Below are 13,398 nucleotides of genomic sequence, written 5' to 3'. Positions count from 1 at the left end.
CAAACCCAAAGTGGCTGCTGCTGTGTTTATATGTCAGAAAAGGCAAGGCTGAAGAAGTACATTTTGCACATCTTAGAACCCTAAGTGACTCCAAGAACAAGTGTTTACTTATTGTAACAGACAGTAATTTCTTCTCAAAGAGCATCATGAAATAAGCAAATGGACTGTGTGTATATTAATGCAGAATCATTAGGATCTCATATCACACTTGAAACTAAGCAGGGCTCACTACACCCTCTTTTCTCACCCACCTTGTACACCTGTGCATCCTCAGAGCAGGATTTTGCAAAATTAATGTGGATAGTGATAATGTTCCCAACATGAAAATTAATAACTTGGGCCTTTTGTTTTTAAATACACACTTACAGCTGACACCTGACTTCTAAGAATCAGACTATACTTCTGTTAATGTCATGAATTGTAACAGCTCTGCCCAACTGGATCTATTAGACTATTTTGCATATGGTGTTCTTAATAGTGAGATATCCTTATAAACATAGTCTTTAAGAAATGATGGAGAAAAAAAAATAAGCTATACCTTTGAGGGTTTGTAACCAAATAGCATCACTACAGCGACCTTAAAGTCCTCTCTGCTTAAATATCCTTTTTTATCTTCATCACATGCTTCAAAAACCTAAAGAAAGTAAATAGATTTCCATTAAGAAACAACAGGACACCTGACCTAAAGTTACTGTTATTACTTATTAAAACTGTGTGAGAGAAATAAACACTTATTTGGAAAAAGATACCACATTTAAAACCTGCAACTTACAAATCATATTGCTGTCTGAAAATGTTTTGTATGCCTTATCTCACAAGGTGACTCAAGGCCAGTGGAATACTACTGCTTTTAGCTCATATAAAAAAAACAAAAAAAACAAAAACCCCAACAACAAACCCACAACCCTAAATTTCAGCTTGATGTCTTTAAACATAAAAACTTTTTTGCAGTTAGTAAATTGTTATTAATTCACAACATCAAAAATGTTTTCTTATTAGTGTGGTTTATATTCTTTTCATTTTAACCGTGCATAAATATCTGGCAAATTTTAGGACCTTGTGGGAGTCTAAGGCCATGTCTACAGTACAAAATTATGTCGACCTAACTTATGTCGCCACATAGCCACCACAATTATTAAACTGCTTGAGTGCACACACTTGGCTCGTTGTGTCAGCAGTATGCATCCTCACAACCAGAAGTACTTGTACCTATTGTATTGTCAATGTTGAGCATTGTGGGATGGCTCCTGAAGGTCAGTAACAGTTGACATAAGCGACACAGTGTCTGCACTGACACTACACCAACCTAATTACATCGAGTGTGATTCTATGCCACTCAGGGAAGTGGTGTTACTAAATCAGAATAGACAGGCACTTACATTAGCAGGAGCCAAAATTTAAGTGAAGACCCTTCTGCAGCTAGGTTGATACAAGGCACCTTACGTCAATCTAACTGTGTAGTGTAGACCAGGCCTAACATTTTGAACAGATTCCTGGAAACCAACCTACACAAAAGACCTGCTCCTATGAAGCTTTGAGCTTATTTTTAAAGTACTGAGCATCTTTAACTCCCACTTAAGTCACAATGCAGGTTCAGGCCATGGCGTGAACAAACTGCTGGGGAACGGCCATGGTTCATGATCAGGAAGCAGCAAATCTTTTCAGAGAAACTAGCATTTCAGAAAAAAACCCAGTGCATTTTCCACACGTTAATATTAAGAGAAAGGTTAATGTAAATAACATATTTTGAATCGTACAATTCTAATGAGGGATTTTCTCCCATAAGTGCTGATAAACTCCAACATGGTCTCTACTTTTGTTCTGGTAATATTGGGGGGTATATTTATGAGCTATTCCAGATGGGAATGTAAAAGGACAAAGAAAAAAAAAAGACACAGGGCTGCTGTCTGTCACTTTAAGAAAAAAAGAGTGCCAATTAAATTTCTATTTGTTCATGCCTTTCATTATCAGGTTACGTGGTGTAACTTGCCTATTTCATCAGCATTCTGATACCAGGGGCTTGTAATTACATTATTTGTTAGCTGTAGTCATGGGCTTGTAGTAAATTAGAATACAGAAGCAATGAAATCCTAAAATCACTTCATTTTGTTAGGCTAAGCCAGTTTTGATGTAGACTGTGTTCTTAATTTGATTAATTTAAACCCTTTTTCCTCCTCCTTTCCTCTAAACCATCGTACAACTATCCTCATTAGCTGAGCACTTCATGCAGTAATTAATAATAATCTGAAGGAATGATTATGCAAATACTACTCCTGCTCTGAACCAGCATCAAGGCCAAATGAAGCGTTACGAGGACACTGTGGCGTGCGTATTGCGCTGCTTCAACTCCGTGGGAGACACCAGGACGGTTCCTCTAAAGCCTAAGAAGAGTAGGAAACCTGCGGCTCAGTGGGTGCTGAACTGCGGACAGCGTCCGTGCCAGCGGTCGGGTGCGAAGCAGGATTTACTCCCCACCACCACGCTGTGGCACAAGCAGTGTGGCTCGGGGGGGTTTCAGAGGCCTGGGGGGGACTGGGATCAAGGGCGAGCCGCGTCCCAGTGAAACAGACACAACGCGCCTGTGGAACTGAGGGCCGCCCGCCGCCTGCGCTGGAGCTCCACGGAGCTGCCCCGCTGACCGCCTGGCAACATTCGGCCGCTCCCCGGCTGAGCCCGGTCAGTGTGGGCCGCTTCTGGGTCCACCTGAGCGGGCCCAGCTGTCCCCGCGACCCGCCTCCCCCGCAGCCTCGGATCCTACGAGCCAATCGGCCCCGCGCCTGCAGCCGCACTCGGCCCCTGAGTAGGGGGATCCCGCCCCCTCGCGGGGGGGGGGGGCGCGCCGGACCGGTACCTACCCGCACGTAGCGCTCCCTGCCCGGCTCCCCGCTCCCCGCTTGGCTGGGGGCTGCGCACATGACCCGGCTGCCCTCACCCCTCTCCTCCGTTATAGCAACGCGACCGCCTCGCTTAACTTCCGCGGGGCAACCACAACGCCGCCTGCTATTGGTGCGCAGCGCGGGGAAGGCGCCATTGGCTGAGGAGGTTGGGATGGTCCCGCCCCCGGTTTTCCCAGGCCCCGCCCCCTCCCCTCCGTGAGGGGCCCACGCGTACGAGGCGGGTGACAGGACCCGGAGGGAGCCCGCCCCGGAACGGGAAGAGGTGGGAGCCGGCTCGGCGCGGGACGGTTCAGGCGCCAGGCAGCGCCGGAGCTCTGGTGAGCAGCGCCCCTGAGCTCGCGCAGGTGCGCGAGGATCCTGGGCGGGGCTGGGGGCGCCCCTCGCTGCGGGGGCAGGCCCGGCCTGCCGAGCCAGGGGAGGGGGCAGGAGCTCGGGACCACCAGGTGCAGCGTCGCACAAGCACCCACTGCCCGGCGGGTGGCAGCACCGGCCCTCGCTCCGGCGGCTTCGTGGGATGCCGGGAGCCCTGGGCGCTTCCGCCCGTGTGGCTCAGCGCCGCGGCGTGCGAAGGCGGGTGGGGAGCCCGGGACTGCGCCTCTCTGCGGCGGATGGTCCTGCGGGCTCCCTGTGTCGGGCTGGGGTCTCGTCCGTCCCGAGTGGGTTGGCTGTAGCCAGTGATGAGCTGCTAAAATCTTAACAACCGGTTCACTATAAAGTTCTGATTTAAGGGATGTGCCAGAGCATGTATTTTTTGTACCAATAGGGTTACCATATGTCCGTATTTTCCCGGGAGGAATTTTTAAATTTGCCGCCCAGACAGCAATTTAAGAACTGAAAAGCCTGACATGTCCAGGAAGATACAGATGTGTGTTAACCCTCCCTAAAGTTCTTTTTTAAAAAGATGGACCTGAACTAGAAATGAGCTCCTTTTCGCATGTGTGGGTCCCCGCCACTCCCTTGGGGTGTGCTAGGGTGACCAGATGTCCCTATTTTATAGGGACAGTCTCAATTTTTGGGTCTTTTTCTTATATAGGCTCCTATTACCCCTCACCCTCTGTCCTGATTTTTCACACTTGCTGTCTGGTCACCCTAGGATGTGCACATGTGTGGGTCCCAGCTGCTCCATGCCCCCCCTCTCATTGAAGCAGGTGTGCAGGGTTACTGCCCTGAGAACTGCAGGGCACCAGTGGACATGGGGCTGGCTGCAGACAGGGGCGTGGGGCAGGGCTAGCTGGAGGCAGGGAGTGTGACATGAGCTGGCTGCAACAGGGGCTGGCTGTGGGTAGGTGATGCAGACAGGGGCTAGCAGGGGGTGGCTGTGGGCAGAGGGTGGCTGTGGGCGGCTGCGGGTGGCTGGCAGGGGCTGGCTGCGGGTGGCTGTGGGCAGAGAGTGGCTGTGGCTGCGGGCGGCTGTGGGCAGGGGCTGGCTGTGGCAGGGGGTGGCTGCGGGTGGCTGTGGGCAGAGTGTGGCTGCGGGCGGCTGTGCCAGGGGGCAGGGGCTGGCTGCGGCAGGGGGCAGGGGCTGCGGCTGGCTGCGGGCAGCTGTGCCAGGGGGTAGGGGATGGGGATGGCTGTGGGCGGCTGGGGCAGGGGATGGGGCTGGCTGTGGGCAGCTGTGGCGGGGGCAGGGGATGGCTGTGGCTGGCAGGGGCAGGGACAGGGGCTGGGGCAGGGGATGGCTGTGGCTGGCAGGGGCAGGGGCTGGCTGTGGCTGTGCCAGGGGCTGTGGCAGAGGGTGGCTGCGGGCAGCTGGGGCAGGGGATGGCTGTGGCTGGCAGGGGCAGGGACAGGGGCTGGTGCAAGGGATGGCTGTGGCTGGCAGGGACAGGGGCTGGGGCAGGGGATGGCTGTGGCTGGCAGGGGCTGGGGGTGGCTGTGGCTGTGGCAGAGGGTGGCTGCGGGCAGCTGAGGCAGGGGCTAGCTGCAGGTGGCTGTGCCAGGGGATGGCTGTGGCTGGCTGGAGCAGGGGCAGGGGCTGTCTGCGGGTGGCTGTGCCAGGGGCTGCGGGCAGGAGATGCAGGTACTCACACACGGGGAGCAGCTAGGAGCAGCCGGGGACTCACCAGGCAGCAGCAGGAGCCCCAGGGCCAGAGGTCCGAGGAGCAGCAGCAGCAACCGGGCCAGGAGGCAGCGCACATGGCTCCCGCAGCACAGCGCAGCGCCCCCGGGCGGCCGGGAGGAGGAATTACCCTTCTCAGCCAGAGCCCATCAAAGCTTCACTTGCAGGGAAGCCTGTTAACAAGCGGTTCTAAAACCGCTTCTAAATTTAACAACCGGTTCGAGCAAACCGGTGCGAACCGGCTCCAGCTCACCCCTGGCTGTAGCTCCCCTCGGGACCAGGGCCGTGTTGGGCTGGGTGCTGGACAAAGGCAGGATTCTCCCCCCGAAGCGCTTTCAGTCTTGTGGGTTTGTTTGTCTGCATGTGACAGTTAATTGGGTCAAAGTCAGATTTGACTTTAGCGCATAATAGGTGTTACATGGAGCTGGTCTGGAAGGACGCTATATATTTACACACATGAGATTTTCAAAGTGGATTACACTAAACAGGAGCAAGGCATTCATATTTCAGAATAAATGTGTCCACATGAAATGTTGCTCTGGAATAACTCCACCTGTAGACAAACCCTAATACCCTAACCCATATACATGCTTAACCTTACATACAAATAGCTCCACCAAGTTCAATATGTGTACACATCTTTGCAAAATGAGAGCCAATTCAGAAAGTGGTATATAAGAGTGATACAGTCTAATAGATACAATTTATATGTACTGTACCTTTTTTCTCTTTACAAATAAGTGCCAGCTATCTCAATCCAGCTATTAGTTACTGGCTGATTTCCTATAGGCATCACGGCTCTAGATTAGGGGCTATTAGCCTTGCAGTTTGTCTTTTGATGCAGATCTTTCATTTGTCTATTTGACCCCTGGATTAATAAACTAGTTGCCTTTCACTTCCTGCTGACTGTTGTTACATGTGCAGTATACTAAGGATAGTAGTTGAACTGGTTATGAAAGTAACTAACCTGAACCTCAATCCTTTTTCCTACTTCAGCCTTTTTAGTAAAATTTTCTTTTCCCAAGCTTGTTTTTTTTAAATAGTGGTTTTCCCATTGGTTAGTAGCCTATTGTTTTGATGAGCCCTCCCATTGCAAAAGTCAGTAGGTGTTGCAGTCTGTCTCCCGGGCTTAAAATAAATTCTTGATTTAAGGCCAGAGCTATCCTAAAAAGTTGGGTCAAACCAGCTACGTTACATTGTTATGGGGTGTGAAAAATCCATACCCCTGAGCTATGTAGTTAAACCAACCTAATCTCCAGCACAGACAGCACTAGGTCAACTGAAGAATTCTGTATATTCTGTCTTGTGTAGACCTAGCTATTGCCTCTTGGGGAGGTGGATTAACTACAGTGATTGGAGAACTCCTCCTGTCGCTGTAGTGAGTGACTCCACTGTAGCAGTTTATATGTAGACTAACCTAAGTCTTGCATACTTTTGGAGAGTTTCTAAGTGAGAAGCTCTCTGGATGACCCCTTAAATAAAAAATTCTCAAAGTCAGGGTGAAAGTTCAGGATGGTGAATGAGTAAATAAGATCTGGCAAGGAAAATGCCTGTGTGAGAAGTACAGTAGGCATAAAACACAGCTTTTGTGGTGTTTTTTTTTCCCAGAAACATGTCTCAAGAAAGTGAGCATGGGAAATGGACGGTATCTAGCAGTGATGAAAGTACAGAAGAAAATGATGATGCCGAAGAGCCATCTACATCTTCATTGTCTCACAGTGGACATGGCAAAACTAGTGGATCACAGTACCCATGTTCGGAGGTCAGAAAAGTTGGTCACAAGAGAAAAGCCTCCCCTGTGAAATTTAGTGATACAAGTTTTCCAACAGAGATTTCACCAGCAAAAATCCAGAGAACTTCCCAAGAAGGTTTAGGCTGGTGCCTTTCAAGTAGTGATGAGGAGCCTGAATCTGAAGGTCAGCCACAGCATGCACAAAAGGAAGCAGTCAAAGAGGAGAAATACAGTGCACCTAAAAAGCAGCCTTCACGTAGATTTGAAGATAATGAGCTCCCAGTGAGCCAAAAGCCAGAAAAACATTATAAGGTAGCAAGTGAAGGCCAGGACACTTGGGATTTGTTGAATGGAGGGAACCCTTTCAGATTCTTTGTCACTAAAGTCAAAGGTATTAAGTCTAAGTACAACTCTGGAGCACTTCACATAAAAGGTAAGTGTTTAATTCCTACAGAAACAGTGTTTCAGGTAGAATGGGAGTATTAAAGAAAGTGTTTTTGTGTATGTGTCATGAAATTCAGTTATAGTCCCTCTTTTGGAAGTATGTGATATATGGATGGTATAAGCTGTGTTTTATGGCCATAACCCTTTGGGTACCAGTTCCCAATACAGCCTCTGGGTTAGAGTGCACCCTTGTATGTCACTGGAAGCATCTACCTGAGAGAGGTTGCATGGTGCTTGCATTGCTGCCTTCTGGGGTTGTGCTGAGGGAGAAGGATTTTAATTCATTATTAGGGTCCTATAGAAGCTCCCACCATTGGAGGCTCCCTGTAATAAAGTGCATTTCCTAGGTGCTGAATTACACACCCCTCAAAATTTGCGATTACCTTATACCACTGTGAATGCTCTTATTGCTGAATTTTTAAAGCACTTGGATCGGCAATCCTAGAAATCACTGGAAATCTGGGTGTAACCCAAGGTTGAATAACTCCTTCTGTGTGGAGTATTGACACTTCAGAGATGCCATACCAGATAAATATGCCAGTTATAGCTGATGTGCAAAAAATAACTTCATATTTCTTAATACATATGTAGTACATCTTGAATGTCAGCAGTAATGTTACACTAACAGTCTGTGTGCATTTAATTAAATAGAAATCTGATGAATTACAAACTAAAATAGTCATACAGTGTGCATTTATTTCAATATGAGATTTGTGGGCTGACCTTTAGCAACATGGAAGTGTTTGTACCAATATGAGTGTATATATTTGTAGCCCTGTACTTGTGTACAATGAAATTAAGTGAAGAGAGTCATGCCTCAGGGTGTGTCTGATTCTTTAGCCAATACTCTCACCAGTGTTGTATGCCCAAAGTGCTGATGTGTTGTCTGAGGGATCCATACCGCAAGATTTTACAGGAGTAAATCAAGATGCTGAGGATTCTCACATCTCTTTGAGTTCAGTGGGACTTGAGGGTTTTCATGCTTTCTCAGAAGTGCTCTGCATTTTGCTTGCTTGAGCCCTGAACTAGGGGATAGTTTTTGTGCATTTAATCTGCAAAGCCAGGTTTTGTGAGAAGAGTCTTAAAATATTTAATCTGATAATATTTTGGAAAGCATGTATGTGATTATATTTTGGAGTAAATCTTTTAGTGCTTCAAACATTCAGATTTTGTTAATGCGTTAACAGTGGGCAATTTATTCTAAATTCTAGTACACAAAGAATATGAAGCTTCTGTCTTGGGCCTTAATCCTTCAATAAGACTCTTGTGTGGTCTCATTGATTTCAGTAGGAGTTGACCTATAAGAATCCAGTTTCAGGATCAGAGGCTGTCTCTGTGCTCTAGCTGCATTTGCTTCTCCACACCCCAAAAATGAAGGAAGTGGAAAATGCTGAATTGTTGTCAGGAGACTCAAGTCCTTCATGTCCAGCACAAGCGTAGTATGGACAATATCAGTACAAATGTCTTCATGTTACCTTGCTGATGTTCTTCAAACCTGTTCTGGAGAGCCCACCTTCAGAGGTGACAGGGTAGCTCATTCTCCATTGCTCATTGTAGTCTTCCGCTATCTGCCAACAAGTTTGCTATTTTTTTTGTAGACAGACAATCAATGAGAACTGGATTGTCACCCCAAATTATTTCACAAACAGTCGCTGATGCTGCTTGTCTGGACTGCATTTAAGCCAGCAATCTAGATGAGAAAGTCTCCCTATCATTTTACCAGGTCCATGTGCAATAGTAATTAACAAATTGTTACAAGATCTAAAGTGTATATGAATATTTTACTTATAAAGATGTGGTTAACAGTGTTTTGTTTTTTTAATAGATATTTTGTCTCCTCTCTTTGGGACTCTTGTATCTTCTGCTCAGGTGAGTTTCAGGTCTTGCTGGGTTTTTTTTTGTTTTTCCCCTTCCAAATGTTGAACTCACTTTCAATGATTTATGCTGCTATAATTCCATTGACCCCAAGGCTGCTCCTCCTGACTCATCCAGTGTAACTAATATCAGAATCTGGCCCTGCGCACTGTTCCAGTTATATCTAAATGGGAAAATACTTAAAAAGCCACATGCTTTCTGAAGGAGACGTTTATGTTTAAGTGAAATGTTCTGTCTCCTGTTCAAAATTCAGGCTAATTCTAAGAAACTTCCTCTTAGGCTATGTCTTCACTTTCAGTGGTGTTTAGAGTACAGACACTGCATGCCCAGCTAGCATGGATATCAATAGCAGTGTAGATGGGGAAGTACTGCCTTGGTGAATAGAGTACAGACACACCAGATCTTTTGTGTATGTACCCTACACTGCTCTCTACACTCCCAAGCAGTGCCTCCCATGAGCCTGTTTTTAGCAGTGAGTATCCAGCTGCCTCCCTGCTGCTGGAGTCTTTCCCCACTGCAGTGAAAGACTCTGGCAGTGGGGAAGGGCTCCAATAGTTGCCCACCACAGGGAAGGGCTCTGATAGTTGCCTGCCAGCAGAGCCTTTCCCTGCTGCCTCCCCACTGCCAGAGCCTTTCACTGCCGTGTGTAGCTACACGCTGCTGTAGAGATGCAACCTGCTTTTCACCGTGGTGTGTAGTTACCGTACTTTATATGCCACCACGAGGATAGACAAGGCCTTAACTGCCGGTATCTTCTGGGAATAGACAGGCATTGAAAAGTGGATAGTGTTGTATCTGCTTTTCTGTGTGTGAGGGTAAACTGTTCACGGACCCGTAGAGCAAGATGTTGTAGGAGTTATATTGGTTTGTTTGTTTGGTTTGTTTGTTTGATGTAGCAACATTTAGGAGCCCTAGTCATGAACAGGATCCCTTTGTGCTAGGAACTGTACAAACACAGAAGAAAAAGATAAGCCCTGCCACAAAGATCTTATATTTGCATTGTTCCTGAAGTCATTGCATTTTGCTTGTTACATTGTATAAATGTTGTTTATTCCATATTCTGTAATTAGTACATATTTAAGAAAACATGTATGAAAATGAAAACTTAAAAAAATTATGTGTATTACTTGAAACTAGGGCTGTCAATCGCAGTTAATGCATGCGCTTAACACAAAACAAATTAACTAGATTAAAAAAGTCTCGATTAAGCGCACTGTTAAATTTAAATTGGCATTCTATTACAATTTAATATATTTGGATTTTTCTATATTTTCAGATATATTGATTTCAATTACAACACAGAACACAGTGTTCAGTGCTCACTTTATATTTTTATTACAAATATTGCTCTGTAAAAAGGAGAAACAAAAGAAATAGTATTTTTCAATTCACCTCATACCAGTACTGTAGTGCAGGCTTAGTTGTGAAAATGCAACTTACAAGTGTAGAATTTTTTTTTTTTACACATAACTGCACTCAAAACCAAAACAATGTAAAACTTTAGAACCTACAAGTTGAAGCATGAAGGGGCATATGTATGATTAGCATATCTGGCACGTAAATACCTTGCAATGCCGGCTACCACAGTGCCATGCAAACACCTGTTCTCATTTTCAGGTGACGTTGTAAATAAGAAGCAAGCAGCATTATCTCCCATAAATGTAAACAAACTTGTTTGTCTTAACGATTGGCTGAACAAGAAGTAGGACTGGGTGGACAGATAAATTGAAAAATACTGTAGTAAGATGAGGCCCTGAAATATAAACTCTTGTGTCAAAGGCCTAGTCTGAGGCCTGAAGCCTGAACCAAAGCACTTCCAGGCACTGCTAAGCAAAAGCTGGGCTGTGAGCCAGAGGCAGGCCTCACTCACAGAAATTTGGCGAGAAGGTGGTTGTTAGAAGCAGGTGCGTTCACACATAAGGGCTAATAAGAGGAACTTGTGCCAAGATGGCACCTGGACAGCCTGATACAAGGACACTCCATAGACATAACAAGGAACAGGCAGGTGCATCTTAAAGACAGGACACCATGATGGATAGATCTGTATTCTGGAACAGCATGATCAAAGGGGAGACAGCACCCTAATGAGCCAAGAGGCTGTACCTCAATACGTCAGGAGGGATGAGTAATCTGTCCTGTAACTGTATAAAAGTAGGTCCTGGAGTGTGCATCTTTGGCCAGCCTAGGGGGCAGTGGAAAGTCCTGCCACTGACTGAGCTGTGTCCATTGCCAGGGGGCACATATTCGTAGTATGTCCTGTAGAGTCTATAGGAAACTATTACTGTGCTTCGTTTGACAATAAACCTGACTCGGGTTCCTTCGTACTTTACTAGAGTCTGTGATCTTTGGGGGGGTCTCTCGGGGTTTGCTGTATCAGCTGAGTGCGCAGAGCTGAGACAGCGCACACACAGGGAACACGCACGCAGCCGACTGTTATCATCGAACAAGAGCAGAGCACCATGCCGGTAGCTACTAACAACAAATACTATTTCTTTTGTTTTTCATTTTTACAGTGCAAATATTTTGTAATAAAAATAATAGAAAGTGAGCACTGTACACTTTGTATTGTGTGTTGTAACTGAAATCAATATATTTGAAAATGTATAAAAACATCCAAAATATTTATAATTTTAAATTGGTATTCTATTATTAAGTGTGATTAATACTGTGATTCATCATTTTTTTTAATCTTGTGATTAATTGCTATTTTTAATAGTTTGCCAGCCCTACTTGAAATGTACTCTAAAATATAAGTACTGCTGTACGCATCAGTAATTTTGAGTGCAAAATATTTCTCCCTGTAGTTGCTGCTTTGGTGAAGTCTTTTTCTTTGCCTTTTTTAACTGGCCTTTCCTTTTCTCTCCATTGTAAGTTTAACTATTGTATAGATGTGGAATGGCTCATAAGACAGTATCCACAGGAATTCAGGTATGACTTTTTAAGGATGTTTTATTAATACTATTTTAAAATCATAATGGGTTTTTTGTGTGAAAATTACTTGGGTCTGGATGCACAAAAAGAGTTAGGTGTCTAGGTCCCTGTTTTAGTTGCTTAAGTCCCAGTTTCAACTTCACTGCAGTGCACAGAACTCCTGCTGAATTCATGTGGCAACGAAGTTTTTGCTGTAAAGTTTTCTAGGTGCCCGTGTTTCTGTCTCTGAGCACGCTCATTGCTGCCTCACTTTAGGTGCCTGGGAGCCTATCTTCTGCCTAGGTCCTCTGACCTCTTGTGCCTAGGTTAGCCCACACTAAAAATGACAAAGTCAGGGCAGGCTGCAAAAAAGAGAGCAGATTCTCACAAAACTGGAGGTTAACACTGAAGTTAGACTCACCAGCCAGTCACGAACTGTGCTCCTGATCTCCTACGCTGGTTATTAAGAATCTGAAAAAAAGGAAATCACACCGCTTTCTTTATTCCAGTTCTCTGACTCCCAGTCAGCACATAGGTCCAATAAAGTGAGAAGTTATTTAAAAACTCTGCTCACTATACAAAATGTTCTTCTGATCCCCAAAGGGCCAGCCACATTGTCAGGTCAATATTAGTTTGGATCTTACCCAAAATACCACATTGCCAGCCAATCCTTTAGTATCTAAAATGAAAGATTTATTATAAAAGAACAAGAGAGTTGTTTAATGGTCAAAGTGATCAGATACATATATAAGACTTCAGAGTCCATATATCAGGTTCTTAGCAGCATTTGTGAGTTTTCTGGCTTGTAGAGTCCCTCTGGAACACATGCAAAGCTTGGATGGGTCTGTCAGTACTTTTCTTTGTTCAGTGCTTCAGTTTGTAGAGAAATTGCAGAGGTAAGAAGCAGGATTGAAGACAAAATGGAGAAGATGCAACTTCCTTTTTATAGCTTTTGCCATGTGGCTTGTACTTTCTTTGTCCCAAACACAAATTTACAGCATGTGGGAGTCCCCTGGTCACCAGCATGTCTCTACATGTCCTGCTGACTCATAAGTGAAGCCCTTGGTTTCTCTTAATGGATTCATTGTATAGCTGATTGTCCTTCATGGGTCATGGAACTGTCTAGATGGGGTGATGCCAATCTGTCTGGGGATGTGACCCAGAAAAACAGCAAAGGTTTGAGATACAGATATATCACACATTTATAACACACAATAGAAAGATGGTACAAACATATAAACAAGATTATCATACTTGGCAAATCCTAACTTTTCTACTGATAGCTTACACGGCATATATTATATAAGATTCATTGCAATTTTATAATATTGGTATCAGTAATGTTATAAATGGTCACTCATATTCCATACAGGGTCATAAGCCCTACAACAATTCACAAACCAGGGCAAGATAGGCATTCGAATGCCAAAGTCACATGCAGGGCCTGATCTGGTAGGAGGACTCTGGTCACGCTTACAGCA

The 13,398-nt window shown here is 45.4% G+C and overlaps 2 protein-coding genes across 10 annotated transcripts in view; one reads left to right on the top strand and one right to left on the bottom strand.

Annotated features, from left to right (window-relative positions):
• EFCAB11 (EF-hand calcium binding domain 11) overlaps positions 1-3,057 on the bottom strand; it is a 105,237-nt gene extending 102,180 nt beyond the window's left edge. For 2 of the 7 annotated variants that reach the window (XM_045013971.1, XM_045013970.1), the window contains exons 1-2: positions 2,856-3,057; positions 539-634 (exon numbers count right to left, since the gene is read on the bottom strand). In XM_045013971.1, the coding sequence (XP_044869906.1) occupies positions 539-634; positions 2,856-2,915 (156 nt within the window). In that variant the 5' untranslated portion in view covers positions 2,916-3,057. The remainder of the gene's footprint in view (positions 1-538; positions 635-2,855) is intronic. The other 5 variants (XM_045013976.1, XM_045013972.1, XM_045013973.1 and 2 more) reach the window with 5 other exon arrangements.
• Positions 2,909-13,398, top strand: part of TDP1 (tyrosyl-DNA phosphodiesterase 1) — a 117,631-nt gene continuing 107,141 nt past the window's right edge. Inside the window, exons 1-4 of one of the 3 annotated variants that reach the window (XM_045013967.1) lie at positions 2,909-3,241; positions 6,565-7,121; positions 8,958-9,001; positions 11,880-11,935. In XM_045013967.1, coding sequence (XP_044869902.1) covers positions 6,569-7,121; positions 8,958-9,001; positions 11,880-11,935 — 653 coding nt within the window. In that variant the 5' untranslated portion in view covers positions 2,909-3,241; positions 6,565-6,568. Of the gene's footprint in view, positions 3,242-3,296; positions 3,341-6,564; positions 7,122-8,957; positions 9,002-11,879; positions 11,936-13,398 lie in introns of those variants that run through there. The other 2 variants (XM_045013966.1, XM_045013968.1) reach the window with 2 other exon arrangements.

Source organism: Mauremys mutica, chromosome 4, assembly GCF_020497125.1.
Source record: "Mauremys mutica isolate MM-2020 ecotype Southern chromosome 4, ASM2049712v1, whole genome shotgun sequence".
Classification (NCBI taxonomy): Eukaryota; Metazoa; Chordata; order Testudines; family Geoemydidae; genus Mauremys; species Mauremys mutica.
Note: the sequence above shows the minus strand (reverse complement) of the source record. Positions and strands in the feature narration are given on the sequence as shown.